The sequence below is a fragment of the Miniopterus schreibersii genome (assembly GCF_964146895.1).
Source record: "Miniopterus schreibersii genome assembly, chromosome: 3".
NCBI classification, from domain to species: domain Eukaryota; kingdom Metazoa; phylum Chordata; class Mammalia; order Chiroptera; family Miniopteridae; genus Miniopterus; species Miniopterus schreibersii.
The window spans coordinates 28070353-28084683 of record NC_138103.1 but is presented as its reverse complement, the minus strand read 5'-3'; the positions used below and the strand labels follow the sequence as shown (position 1 = coordinate 28084683).

The window sequence follows — 14331 nt, the reverse complement described above, 5'->3', positions numbered from 1 at the left end:
TGCCACTCACATCACACTGGTCAGCTTTTACCTTTTATCGTGATGGAAAAACCTGTAAACCCCATGTGTGGGTAACCATTTCCACTGAACCTCCTCCCTTCACTGAACTCCAGTTGGGGTGTACTTTTGGAGGCCCCGTTTCATTTGTACCTGTCAGGATTCCCTTCCCACTCTTCCAACCTGCCAGAGAGTAAGAGTGATTTTCAAAATTCTGGTCAACAGTCGGCGCACACCTCGGGGGCTGCAGTTCCCAGCAGCAAACTCGAGAGGGCGAGATAGGCTGGCCTAGCCTTGGCCAAAGATAGACACCCAGCATTTGTCCCCCGGGGTGCGGTGCTACTGCCAGGGGCTCTGTCTCTTTGCTGGGCATCCCATCTCATTCTGTACAGGGGGTTATGGTATGTTATGCTTCGTTCCCGCACCCTTCACCCCAGTCCCGCACAATCTCAGGCAGGTCTGACTGGCTCCTGTGGGACTAGCAGCCTTTGAGCACAGGACCTGTGGTAATCTGTTTCTCCCCAGCTCTAGCGAGTTCATGGCTCAGTAACATCTTGGAAACAAACTTGAATAGGTCTGACGCTTACTATGGTGCTTACACACAGTGGCTTTGGTTTCTGATAGGTCTAGGTTTAAATCCTGCTTCCACAAGCCATGTGACCCTGGGGAAGTCACTTAAATGCTTCCACCTTAGGTTTCTTCATTGGTAGGGTGGGATGATATCCATCACGGTGTCCCGAGGGTTAACAGAGGTTGGTGGGGCCTGCCTGGCATCCAACAGGCATTTGAGAAGTGCTACATATTATTATTATTATTATAAATATGTCTTTATTGATTTCAGAGAGTAGAAGGGAGAGGGATAGAAACATCAATGATGAGAGATTCATTGATTAACTGCCTCCTGTCTTCCCCCCACTGGGTACCGAGCCCAAAACCAAGGCATGTGCCCTGACTGGGAATTGAACTGTGATCTCCTGGATCATAGGTCGATGCTCAACCACTGAGCCATGCTGGCTGGACTAAATATTATTATTTTTAAGGAAGCTTTACTGAGATATAATTCACATGCTATACAATTCACCTATTTAACGTGTGTAATTCAGCCCTGGCTGGTGTGACTCAGTTGGTGGGCATTGTCCCGTGCACCAGGATGAGATTGTCCTTTGGATTCTCCTTTGAGGGGCGTGCAGAAGGCAGCCAATTGATGGTTTGCTCTCACATCAATGTTTCTCTCTCTCTCTCCCTCCCTTTTCCCTTCCTCTCTCTAAAAAAATCAATAAACTATTCTTTAAAAAAATAAAAAATAAAATGTGTGATTTTTAGTATACTCACAGAGTTATGCAACCATCACCACAATCAGTTTTAGAACATTTTTGTTTTCCCCTCCAGCCCTAAGTGACTAATCTACTTTCTGTCTCTATGGGGTTGCCTATTCTAGACATTTCATGTAAAGAGAATCATACAATATGTAGCCTTTTGTGTTTGGCTTCATCCACTTAGCACAATGTTTTTAAGGTCCATCCATGTTGTAGCATGTATAAGTGCTTCATTTCTTTTATGGCTGAAAAATAATTCCAGTGTATGGATATAGCACATTTTGTTCCATTCTTCCACTGGTGGCCACTTCGTTTGCTTCCACATTTTGCCTATTCTATAGTGCTGCTATGACCATTCAGATAGTTATTATTATTTTAAATTTTATTTATTGCTTTTTTAGAGAGAGAAAGGGAGAGAGAGAGAGAAACATTGATTTGTTTTCCCACTTATTTATGCATTCTTTGGTTGTTTCTTGTATGTGCCCTGACCAGGGAATCAAACCTGCAACGTTGGTGTATTGGGACGCGCTCTAACCCACTGAGCTACCTGGCTAGGGTCAGGCAGTTATTATTAATGTTACTGGCCTTGTACTCCAAGATAACAACGCCTGAACTCCCAGCCTGGTCAGAGCACAGAGAAGGGACAGAGCCTGGAGGGACATTTTGTACCAGACTCATCCCAAAGGGAGGCCTGGACAGTAGAGTTAAGTGGGATGGGGGAGCCACTTTCCCACCAGCAGGGAAGCCCAGTTACACGGTGCTGGGTCAGGTGCTGGGTCAGACACTGGCGAGAAACCAGGACATCAGTGATCATGGGGTTGGGGACACAGGAGCCCTTGTATGTCTGTTTGTGGGGAGGGGTAGGCAGTACTAGTGTGATCCAGCCATTGGCTGGCTCTGGGACCCGGGCAGGGATGGGCTGGCTGGCAGGGTGGTGGGATGGACTGGATGAGGAACTCCTTCCCTGCTCTACATACATCTTTTTTGGAATTTTTCTGCAGGGAAGATTTGTGATTTCTCCTCTGTTTATTTATTTATTCAATAACTTATTTATATCAATATCTCACTTCTTTTTAAAAATTTTAGTTATTGATTTTATTTTTTATTATTATTACCTTTTTTAAAAAAATATATCTTTTTATTGTTTTCAGAGAGAGGAAGGGAGAGGGGAAGAGAGAGGTAGAAACATCAATGATGAGTCATCATTGATCGGCTGCCTCCCGCACACCCCCGACTGGGGGTGGAGCCCACAGCCTGGGCCTGTGCGCTGACCGGGAATCAAACCTCGATCTCCTGGATCCTAGCTCAATGCTCAACAGCTGAGCCTCGCCTAGCTGGGCTATTATTACTTTTTAATCCTCACCCAAGAACATGCTTTCATTGATTAGAGAGAGAGAGAAATCGCTTTGTTGTTCCACTTACTATGCATTCATTGGTTAAGTCCTGTGTGTGCCCAGACCCGGGATTGAACCTGCAAACCTGGTACATGGGGACGACACTCTAACCAACTGAACTACCCAGTCAAGCCTCTGGCTTCTTTTTTTTACTCTTGTTCAGTAATAATTCAGTAGCTTGTCATTAATGCATATTCTGACACACAAAGGCTGTTCATGGGGAAGTAGGAGAAGAAAAAATTGCTGTCCCTGTCCTCAAGGAATTCCCAGCCTAGCTGGGGTTGAGGGGGAGACAGAAGCACATCCACACGGTGTGGCAAGTACCTGATGGGGGTGATCATGAGCATTTGGAGGAACCCAGGGGCAGTCCCTGAACTCGGTTTGAAGGATGGGACAGGGTTTGCCATGTGGCAAAATGATGAGTGGGTACCTCAGGCAGAGGCCTCAGCATGTGCAAAGGCTAGTGGGCCTGAGCCGGACACTGTGAACTCAAAGCTTGGCGAGGCACAAGTGGCTGGCGGGTTTGGTGGCCAGGCAGGATGTCAGGATGTCAGGATAGGAAGCAGGAGAGGAAGGCTGGGCCAGACTACGGCAGACTTTAGTACTCACGCCTGGGGTCAGACTTCATCTTGCTCACTCGGGGAGTGCCAGGAAGACTTCTGTGGGTGAGTAGGGAGGGTGAGTGTGTGTCAAAAGGTCACTGTGGCATTATTCACGGGAACAAAAGGTGAGACCTTTTAGGTGATGCCTGTATGGCTCCTGGCCCCGTGATTTTAGATTCCTAAGTGTGGCTGGGGGGCCACTGAGCCCCAGGCCCTGAAGGGGTCACATGGACTGGAGCTTGGAGGTTTCCATGGCAGCCAGGGGTTGGTAATGGCTGAACAAGGAGGACTTCCTGATGTCTTAGGACCTGGAATATCCCCGGTCAGAGAAGGAGCTTCAGGAAGAACTGAGGTTGAGAGTCCTGTCAGCCAGCTGAGATGGCAAAGAACTGGAACGGAGTCCATTGAAAAAAAATTAAAAAAATGGGTGGCCATCCATGATGATGGGTAAATATGCAATGGAATACTACTCAGCAATAAAAAAGAATAAAATCTTGTCATCAGCAACATGGATGGACCTAGATGGTATTAAGCTAACTGAAATACTGTAAGTCAGACAGAGAGAGACCAATACCATATGATTTTACTTACATGTGGAATCTAAAAAGAGAAACAAAAAAATAGGCAAAACAGAATCTCAATAGACTCATAGACACAAGAACAAACTGATGGTTGCCAGAGGTGGTTGGGTGGAGGTTTGGGTGAAAAAGGTAACAGGGAATAAGAGGTACAAGTTTCCAGTTATAAAATAAATACGTCACAGGGATGTAGTTTATAGCACAAGGAATGTGTCAATAATATCATAATAACTGTACGGTGACAGATGACTTATCTCGGTGATCACATGGTAAGGTATATAAATGTTGAATCACTATATTGTACACCTGAAACTAATATAATATTGCATGTCAGCTATACTTTAATTAAATAAAAACATGAGCCCAGCCGGTGTTGCTCAGTGGTTGAGCGTTGACCTAGGATCCAGGAGATCTAGGTTCGATTGCAGGTCAGGGCACATGCCCAGGTTGCAGGCTCAATGCCCGGGGGCGGGGGGGGGTGCGGGACGTGCAGGAGACAACCGATCAATGACTCTCTCATCATTGATGTTTCTATTTCTCTTGCCCTCTCCTTTCCTTTCTCTGAAATCAATAAAAATATGTAAAAAACAAATGAACAACCACCACCAAAAACAGCACACATGGGATCCTCGTTGCACACTCAGGTGTGTAGTGGGAGCTTCATATGGCCTGTAGGTGGGGAGGCCTGGCCTGGGCGAACTGTGGGGGTGGACAGCTATGGATGATGCTAAGGGTAGTGACACCAAGCCAGTGGCTGATGGCCAGCCTCTGGGCATCCTCAGCTCCCCCAGCCCAGTAGGAGAGAAGCAGGGAGTGAAGTGAGTGAGGGAGTGAGGGCGTGATTGAGTGGTGGGGGTGAGTACTCAGGCACACGTCAAAAGTTTAAACATGTAGGTTAAGCCCTGCTATAAAGAGAAAATAAAAAATAAAAAAGTTCAAACCTAACCACAAATGTGGCTGCTCCAGGCCAAGCCTCACCTTCTGCTCCGCAGCTGATGGAGCAGGTCGGGGCGGGGTGTGCCCTTCCTTGGGGCTAGTCTGATCTAGAGCTGGAAGCCAGCAGGGAATGAGGGCTGCTGGCCAGGCTGGGTCAGTGGGTACACCTCGCAGTAAGGCAAAAATCTGGCAGCTGGACTTCTGGGCCCCAACAAGGCAAGGGGGCAGAATCTATGTGTGTCAGGAATGAGTGTGGGTGGTGTCCACCCATCCGTGCTGGGAGGCATCGAGCAGGAGAGAGGTTGGAGGCCCAGGAGGCCAGGCCTGGGGGCCTCTGCAGTGGGAGGGAGGGGTAATATGATCTCTGAGTCACCTGGGGCTGGGGCCACTAATGATCCCTAGATTTCTGTGTTTTGTTCCTGGCCTGTCACCACTGACTCACTGGCTGCCTCCCTGCCTGGGAGTCCCTTGATCAGCTAGCTGGTGGTTTCTCTCTCCTTCTTGGTGTGTCATGGAAGCACACAGCTTCTCTGTAAGCTGTCGTCATCAGGTGTATGCCCTGCCCAGGCTTCTTAGAGGAAAAGGGTGCTGGGTTCCAGGGTCCTTTGAGGCTGTCACCAGAGCGGTAAAGAGGAAGCAAGTTGGGATGACCTCACACCCTGCCTGGCTCTGCCCACTAGAGACCAGGCCTCTTCTGGCCCTGGGGCCAGTGGGCTGGCTGCTCTGGGTGTCCTGGGTGGACCTGGGTCAAGATGTATCCTCAGTGATGTTCTTCTGTTCTGAGACTCCATCGCCCAACCAAAAGCAGGGCAGCCCTCCTATCTCTTCCCCCAAAATCAACCTGCCACACTGGCCCAGGTACTTTCCCACAAGTCATAGCTGGCTAGTTCTGTCCTTTCTCAAAGCCTGGTCATGGCTCCCCTGTGCCCCCAAGCTCCTGGGCTGGGCGCTTGAGGTCTCTCCTGATGTGCCCAACTTGCTTTCCAGTCCAGCTTCATCATCTGCCCAGCTCCAGGCCCCTGTCTCAGCCCTTTGCACTCCCCATTTTGGAGAACTCTCTTCATAAGCTTCTAAGCTTTTATTACCCTTCGGGTCTCCTCTCCACCTGCCACCTCCTCTAGGAAGCCTGCCCTGGGCATCAGGTGGAGCTGACTGTTTCCACTCCAAAGTTCACACAGAGCTGGCTTCTCTGGTATCAGAAACTGTCTATTTAGATGGTGAGGTGGGGGGCTCGAGGGCAGGCACCAACCCAATTCCCTGCTGAGCTCCATGCCCAGCCCTGGGCCTGGCCCAGTGCAGGTCCTCTGTATATCCTTTGTGAAAGAATAAAAGAAGAAACAAATGAGTAATGAATGAGAGGGTGGGTGTAAGAGGATAGGCCTCAGTGTCAGGCAAGGCTGGTTGTGAATCCTTTTCTTGTCATTATTCTGGTGGCCCTGAATGTCACCTTAGCAATCAGAGCCTTAGTTTTCCCATCTCTAAAATGGGAATGATAATGCCCTGCATGGTTTTGTAGTAAGATAGAATGATTTCTTTTAATATTAAGGCACCTAGCCAAGGGCCTGGCCCATAGCAGGCACTCAAAAAATGTGTGCTGACCAACCAACCGAGAGAGGATGAAAGGACGCCTCCCTAGCTGGGGGGGGGGAGGGGGGAGAGGCTGGGCAGAACCGACTACGCCATCAGATTGGAGAGATTGGAAGGTCTTCAGGGATCCTCTGGCCTTCAGGGCCTTTCCTTCCGTTGCTTCTGGAAAGTTGAAGACACAACCATGAGAGAAGAGGGCTGCCCTGAAGTGAGGTAGAGGGAGCAGGGGGTGGGCTGGGTGGGAAGGAGGTCTCATGTCGGGGCCTGGGCTGGACCTCTCTGAGAAGTGGAAGAGTGGCCTGGGAAGGGCTGGACAGCTGGGTAGGGTGGTGAGGAAAGCCAAGATCATGAACGAATGCAGGGTTTTTGAAACCACCAGACAGAAACTGGAATTGGAGGCACTAATTTAAAAACTCACTCAGTCCCACCCTCTCTTTAAGTCTCCTCCCCATCCCCCTATCTGAGCCCCTCTCTAAACCCACTCACTGAGCGCTGAACCCCTCATTCAGCCACTCCACTCCCTCTCTCTGAACTCATCTCCTGTCCTTCTGTCCTGTCCCCAAAGGTGCCCTCTCTGCCTGGACTGTGGGACTCCAGCCAATAGGCAGCACTGTGGCCTTGCTTCTCTTCCTTGGAGACTCCCCAGCTGTGGCCACCCCCACCCCCACCTTCTCCTTCAGCCCACGTGGGGCCCAGCCTGGGGGCAGCACTGGCTCAGCCAGTCTGGCCAGCTGGGCAGCCAGGCCTCCCGTGTCAGGCCTGTCATTACACTGTCCTGGGCCAAGTGAGAGAATGGCCACTGGGGCTGGCTGCTGGGCTGAGGCCCAGGGGCTCCCACCTGCTTAGCCTGGGGCCGGGCCTCCACTTCTGAGCCCAGGGCCCGTGGCTTTCTGAGCCTGTTCTGGGCCTGCTGGACCCCATCGGGGCGGCCAGAGGAATCTCAGTGGGCCTGGTGGCCCAGCTCCCGGGGCCTTCACGGCATCCTCACTGAGTCTCCCTGTGCCTGGGAGGGAGGTGTTGTCATCCTTCTTATCCAGATGAGGACATTTGTTGAGAGAGTTTAATTCTATTGCCCAATGTCACGTAACTGGTAGTGGAAGAGCTGGGACTGGATCCAGGGAGGGCTGGGGTCATTTCAGATAAGAGCCACAAAGGGGTCATTACCACATCCTCTAATAGATTCTGAAAGTCCCAGTGGGGGGCCCAGCCCTCCAAAGTCCTCCTAGCTGGAGGTGAGCCTACCCTGGGGACATCCCCATTGCTTCCAGAGCCGTGCAGGAGGTGGCCAGTCCATACCGGCAGGGTCTGGAATTGTCTGCCTCTTTGCTGTGAGATTCCAGGAGATCCTTCTTCTGGAACATTCAGGGAGATGGCTCTGAAGTGACCTGGTGACGCATTCCTTACACTCATATATGATTATGACAACCCATTGCAGATTATTTACTGAAATTAAAAATTTTTATAAAATCATGGCATTACCTCTGGTTAAAAAAGAACAGGATTTTAACTTGTGTCTGTGGTCTGAGAAGTTAGTGAACTCTGCAAAAATAAGTAGTTTTGGACAACTTCCAGCTAGACTAATTTTTGACATGAGAGTGAAACTGCTTCTTTTTTTATCTCCAGTTTTATAAAGATATCATCCTGGCTGGATAACTCAGTTGCCTAGATCATTGTCCTGATACATCAAGGTTTTGGGTTCAACCCCTGGTCTGTGCACATACAAGAATCAACCAATTAAGGCATAAATAAGTGGAATAGCAAATCGATGTTGCTCTCTCTCTCTCCCCCTTCCTCTCTCTTTCTTTTTATTAATCCTCACCTGAGGATATTTTTTCCATTGATTTTTAGAGAGAGAGAGAGAGAGAGAGAAAGAAAGAGAAACAATGATGTGAGAGAAACTCATCGACTGGTTGCCTCCTACACGTGCCCTGACCAGGGCTGATGCTCTAACCACTGAGAACACCAGCCAGGGCCCTTCCTTTCTCTTTCTAAAGTCAACAAATTTAAAATAAGGCATTTATTATATCTTTAAATATATTTATAATATTTATTTTCTTCTGGTTTTATAAGGATTAAAACATCACGTTTGGTAGGGAGGAATAACTTTAAGTTGGCACTGGTTCCCTCAGCCTTAGTCTTTGCTTTCCAAGAAGATAAAGAGCAAAGGTCCTGAGACTGAATCCCCTCTGTCGCTCCCCTGCTTCTCAGAGAGGCCCATCCCAGGCCCCAGGAATGAGACCCCCTTCCCACCCACCCGCCCCCTGCTCCCCCTACCTCACTTCAGGATCTGAGATTCTTCTGGCTACCCTGACGGGAGTCCAGTTGGCCAGGCCCTGGTTCTGGGCTCAGGAGGCAGCAGGAAGGCTCAGGGCTGGATGGGGGAATTTATCTGCCCCTTTCCTAGGGATGCCCAAGGAACTGGGTGCAGGACCCTGAGGTGTGTGCTGTGTTGTGATCAAGGATTTGGGTGAGCCCCAGCGGCTCAGGGGACAGGGGTCTGAGAAGTCCTAGCTCTCACCTGGTGTGAGCAGGGCCAGAGCTGAGGGGCGGCTGCTTTGTGCCTCAGACTGGTCTCCTTCCTCCTCATGGTACTAAAGCCTTTTCAGCTCACAAAGCATTTTCACATCTTCATCTCATTTCACATCTGCCTTAGCTAGGGAGGGGCAGTCCTGTCCTTATTTGACAGAGGGAAATTGAGGCTCAGAAAGTCCTCACCGAGATCATAGGCTGATAAGATGGTTATAGAGTGGGCAGGGGCGGTTGCGCTGGTCTGGTGGGAGAGAGGCTGTTGTTGATAAAAACCAGCATGTATGATAAAATTCTATTGGCATAAGATTATACAGTGTGTGTTGGCAGGAAGAAAAAGAAATAAGTGCTAAGCCTGCCCTCTCTGCCCCAGAGCAAAGGTGATGGATGGCAGACACAGTAAAGTGTCACAGTAAAAGGCTGTGTGAGCCGTCGGGACAGCCAGGCTCAAGGAGCCAGAGTGGGTGCAGGAAAATTGTCTCAGCTTTGCTGGTATTTTTCCTGCAGCAGGTGGGTGGGAACCCAGCCAGTGTGGCTCCTGGAATAAATCAAGCATCAACAATGGTCTCTCCAGCTCCACTCATGTGCAGAGCTGCTCACGGCTCCCCCAGGACCTCCTCCTGCTCCTCCTGAGTTCCCCATTGGCCTCCCCTGCCCTGGGCCTGCCCTTTGCCTCATCCCCTCCTGCACCTGCCTTCCCCCAGCCTCTGCCCCTCCTCCACATCTGCTGTGCTTGGCTGGGCTGAGCAGAGGACAGTTTCTTAGTCACTTCTGTTGGGTCACAGGTGAAAAGCTATAGGGCCTGCATGCTTCCCCTCCTCCACTTGCTTTTCCAAGTATCGGTTGGCTGGAGAACCAACAGCAGGAAGTTGGAGAGAAAGGGAAGGATGGTCTGGCCATCTGGCTAACTCCCTTCTGTAATCAGAAAGCTTGCTGACGAGCTGGGCCAACAGATAAGGAATATCCGGGTAAGGAGCCTTCAATTTTGGAGTGCCCATCACATCTTGGGTGAGCTCCCAGCCCTCTCTGGGCCTCAGTTTACCCATTTGTGCAAAGGCAAAAAGATTCCTTGCCCTGCTTACTGACAGAGAGGCTGTGATGAAGTCATTGCAGGAAAGCACTTATTGTCAATCTTGAAGGGTAGTTATCTCTGTTCTTCAGCCCACGGGCCTCAGTGTGTACTATTCCTTAGAGCCTTGTAAGGTAAATCCAGGGAGGCGTGGTCCATCCAGAAACCATCCCTGTTTGTGTTGGTGTGTGTTCCTTTGTGTGTGTGTGTGGGAGGTGTGTGGGAGTGGGGAAGGGTGCTGGGAACATGGAGAATGACTTCTGCATTATCGAGCACCTTGAGCATTAACTAAGTACCTACTATGTGTCAACCCCAGTGTGGAGGACCGAGGTTGAATAATGCATTGCTTTTGTCTTCCAGGAGCCCCGAGTCTCATAGGGGAGACAGATGTATTTACAGTCAATCACAGTACAAGACCTCAACTCTCCCATTTTGCTAGATTGTCTCACCACCCTTGTGCTTCATCGGGTGTCTCAAGTGCCTCTCACGTTTGGAGGGCTCACAGATGGATTCACCCCAAATCACGAATACTTCATGGTTCTCTGGCAGGAAGCTCAAGGCCTTCATGTCTCTAGTCAGAATTAGTCACCCCAGGGTGCCAGGCGAGGTAGTGGACAATGCTGGGGGCTCAGGGACATATTAGAGCTCTGGCCCCTAAGGCATCCCCACCCCCAGCTTGATGGGGAAGAGAAATACACAGTTACCATGTAGATCAAGGGTTCCCTTGATCCAGCTAGGATGACCCTCAGCCACTCTCTCACCCCCACAATGCCCCTTTCCTCTAGGTCCCCTCAGCCCCCTGCCTTGAACCATGTCCTTCCTGATCCTGGATCCCTGCCCTGCTTTCACCTCCACCGTGTTTCCAGAGACACCTTTCTCAAAAGTGTGTGGAGACCTCAAATTGGCACCAGTGCCCTTGCTCATCCCTGTGCCTCTGTGCTCAGCCCTGGGGCTTGGTGATGCTTGAAGCAGAGATTTCTGGCCCTTTCACTGCAGCCCCTCCTCCACACCCCCAGTCTCTGGTCAGACTGGATTCCTCTCCTTCTCAGAACAGCTGCATTTTCCTACCTTGGGGTACCTTTGTTCTCCATGTTCCCTCTTCCCGGATGTCCTCCTCCACCCAGTTCTGCTCCCTTGCATAACTCCAGGGGAACATATTCACGAAGATTCCTGTCATCAGTGCCCTCTGCAGTATAACCCAAGAAAGCAGCGCCCCTTCCCCGTCAAGCCTCCTCCTCAGAACCCCACCTCCACTCTGGTCTGAGTTTTCTCTCTCCTTGGTTCCAAGAGACTTTGCACTCACCCATGACTGCTCTGTGTGTCTTCACGAGTAAACACCCATGTGCTGAGCTGATGTTCCCAGGGTCTGGCTCGTGGTTTGCTCTTGGTGACCCCCCCACCCAGTTCTGGCCAAGCAGGTCAGCCCTAGCAGGAATGAAGCTCACTGGCCAAAATTTTTATGTTTGGGGGCAGGGGGCTACACGACACAGGTTTCCTTCTCTCTTTGGCCAAAAGGGAATCACTTCCAAGACCCCCTCCTCTGGCAGGGCTGGGAAGCCAGTGGTAATGGTGAGTGACAGGGAGGGTGACTGATGAACTCAGGAGTCCTGGCCCCCCAGCTCTTCATTCCTGGAAAATGACCTCATCAGGTCAATACTGAGACTACTGGTGAGGCAAATGCATGGGCAATGAGAATCTTAATAGTAGTGATCAGACCAGCAAAGCAGGTGATAAGATACAACAACAGTAATCAAGGTGGGGCTGCTCTGACTTTCCTAGGACTTCATTCTCACCTTCGTCCTTCCTGAGGGTCCTCACCCCTGTCTGCCCAACCAAGCCTAGAATAAGGGAGCCCAGGGGTGGGCTCCCGAACCTGGTCTTCAGGTCCCAAACCTTGGCCCCCTGCTCTGGGTGCTTCCAGGTGTTGGTGAGCTATGACTCAGTCTGTTTCCCGGCTGACCTCAGCATGCGGCTGGTTGCAGGGGGAGAGGGCAGTTTCTTATGAAATTGTGACTCAGGGGCCCAGGGCTGGGGAGTTAAAGTGTCTTTGTTGGACTGGGCTCAGGAATCCAGAGAAACTAGTCAGAGAAAGGCCCCAGGGACTGAAACCCCTCCCTCTATCTCCGCCCACTCCACAGAGCTATATAACCGCCCCAAGCTCTAGCTTGAGCTCAAGCGGCAGCTGTCGGCGGGAAGGAACTGGCCTGGTCACACTCACTGGGCTTGTGCTTCTGACTCTTGGGAGACACTCCGCAGCTGCTCCACCTGCCTTTGCCCTCGGACCCGCAGTGAAAGGCCTCCCTGTGGACACTGAGTGTCCATCCTCAGCACTTGGATTTCTACAGCGCCCTGGGCCAGATTCCCAAAGACTTTCAGGTCCTAGGCTCCAGCAGACGCTGAACAATGGCCTCCATGGGGTTACAGGTGATGGGCATCGCGCTGGCCGTGCTGGGCTGGCTGGGCGCCATACTGAGCTGTGCGCTGCCCATGTGGAAGGTGACGGCCTTCATCGGCAGCAACATCGTCACATCGCAGACCATCTGGGAGGGCCTGTGGATGAACTGCGTGGTGCAGAGCACCGGCCAGATGCAGTGCAAGGTGTACGATTCTATGCTGGCGCTGCCGCAGGACCTGCAGGCGGCCCGCGCCCTCATTGTGGTCTGCATTGTCCTGGCCGTGCTGGGCGTGCTGCTGTCCGTGGTGGGTGGCAAGTGCACCAACTGCGTGGAGGATGAGAGCACCAAAGCCAAGGTCATGATTGTGGCGGGAGTGGTGTTTCTTCTGGCCGGCCTGCTGGTGATGGTGCCCGTGTCCTGGACGGCCAACACCATCATCCGCGATTTCTACAATCCGCTGGTGGCCTCTGGCCAGAAGCGGGAGATAGGTGCCTCGCTCTACGTGGGCTGGGCGGCCGCCGGGCTGATGATGCTTGGCGGGGCCCTGCTCTGCTGCAACTGCCCTCCCCGCGCTGACAAGCCCTACTCGGCCAAGTATTCTGCCGCCCGCTCGGCCCCCGCCAGCAACTACGTGTAAGGTGCCGCTGCTCAGCTCTCCCTGTTGACTTTGTTTGTCCCTGGACTGAGCTCAGTGCAGCCTGTGACCGCGAGATGGCCCTGCCCTGATCCGCGGGCTGCTGGGGGATGGGCAAGCAGGGACTGGGACAGGCCATAGGCCAGAAGCCCTCGCCCTTCTGGCCCTCTGGGATACCTTCCTAAGGCCTCCTCTACACTAGCAAGAATGGACTGAAAGGCTTCCTAGCCACCTTCCTCTGAATGGACATGGATACAGGAGAGGGGGTGGCAGCAACCGGGCATGGCAGTGGAGTGGGGAGCTGGCTCTTGCTGGCAAGGACAGCTCAGCCCCGACTCTACTTCGACTCTGACTGGGTGCCTTGCCCATGCCGGTGTTGGCCACCGTTCCCTTTTTTGATCTTCCCCATTCCCTCCGAGTGCATCCTGTGGAAACCTGTGGCCATGAGAATGGCTGGGGCCTCACTCATCCACCTGCCTGCGGAGCAGAGTTGACAGACGGGTTTAGAAGGGAGGGGTGAAGGTGCTACAACTGGTTTGGGTAGTGGTGGAGGAGGGGCTTTAGAGGCAGCCCTGGCTGCCCATACCCCTCTTCCCCCCTCCTCTGCAGCCTCAGCAGAACCCTGGGCCCCTTGAAACTGTCCACCTCTGGATCTGCCATCCCTGCGAAGGTCGTTGGCTAGCCCGGAGAAAGCAGAGGGAATGGTCTTACTCTGGCCTTCATCCTAGTAAGCCCTGGGACTTTTTCCTGCCTTCTCTGTGGTTTGTTTTATAATTTAAGATCTATTTGTCACTGTAATTACTATTATTTTCTACAATAAATGGAACCTGTACACAGGAAGACTCCATATGTTTCTGATTTCAGCGGTGGAGGTGGGCAGGGCAGGGGTGGAGGGGGTCAGTGAGGGACAGGACCACTGTGTCCAGCCTGGATGGGACGCTTAAAAACCGGTTTCGTGAAAAAATTGGAACTGGCCTGACCTTTGGAATCACCATGTTCAAGCCCTTCATTTGTTAGAGGGTGAACCCCATACACAGGAAAGTGTGTGCCAGAACCCTGGTGAAGTGTTGGGGACTCCAGGAGAGAGGACTGATGAGAACATCCAGCCCTAGAGAATGGGCTACCTGTTCTCTCCCTGTTTGTTCCAGCTTTGTCTGGGCAGCCAGGCTGGTCTGCTCACCCTCCAGGTCCCACCTCCTGGCTTTTGCTTAAGCTTTCCCTGCCCTTGTCCTGGAATGTCCTTTTTCCTCTCTCCACCCCTCTGAATCCTGCTCATCCTGAAGGCCCAGCTTGGAG

The 14331-nt window shown here is 51.7% G+C and overlaps 2 protein-coding genes across 2 annotated transcripts in view; both read left to right on the top strand.

Moving 5' to 3' along the window:
• LIMK1 (LIM domain kinase 1) overlaps positions 1-14331 on the top strand; it is a 317283-nt gene that overhangs the window by 76370 nt on the left and 226582 nt on the right. The gene's annotated exons all lie outside the window — the stretch shown is intronic.
• On the top strand, positions 6486-13871 carry CLDN4 (claudin 4). The gene is made up of 2 exons (XM_081132317.1): positions 6486-6623; positions 12144-13871. The coding sequence occupies exon 2, from the start codon at positions 12409-12411 to the stop codon at positions 13036-13038; it is 630 nt and encodes a 209-aa protein (XP_080988443.1). The 5' UTR covers positions 6486-6623; positions 12144-12408; the 3' UTR covers positions 13039-13871.

Excerpts from the sequence above, each read along its gene's own strand:
- CLDN4 (XM_081132317.1), top strand. The coding sequence starts at position 12,409 with ATGGCCTCCATGGGGTTACAGGTGATGGGCATCGCGCTGGCCGTGCTG.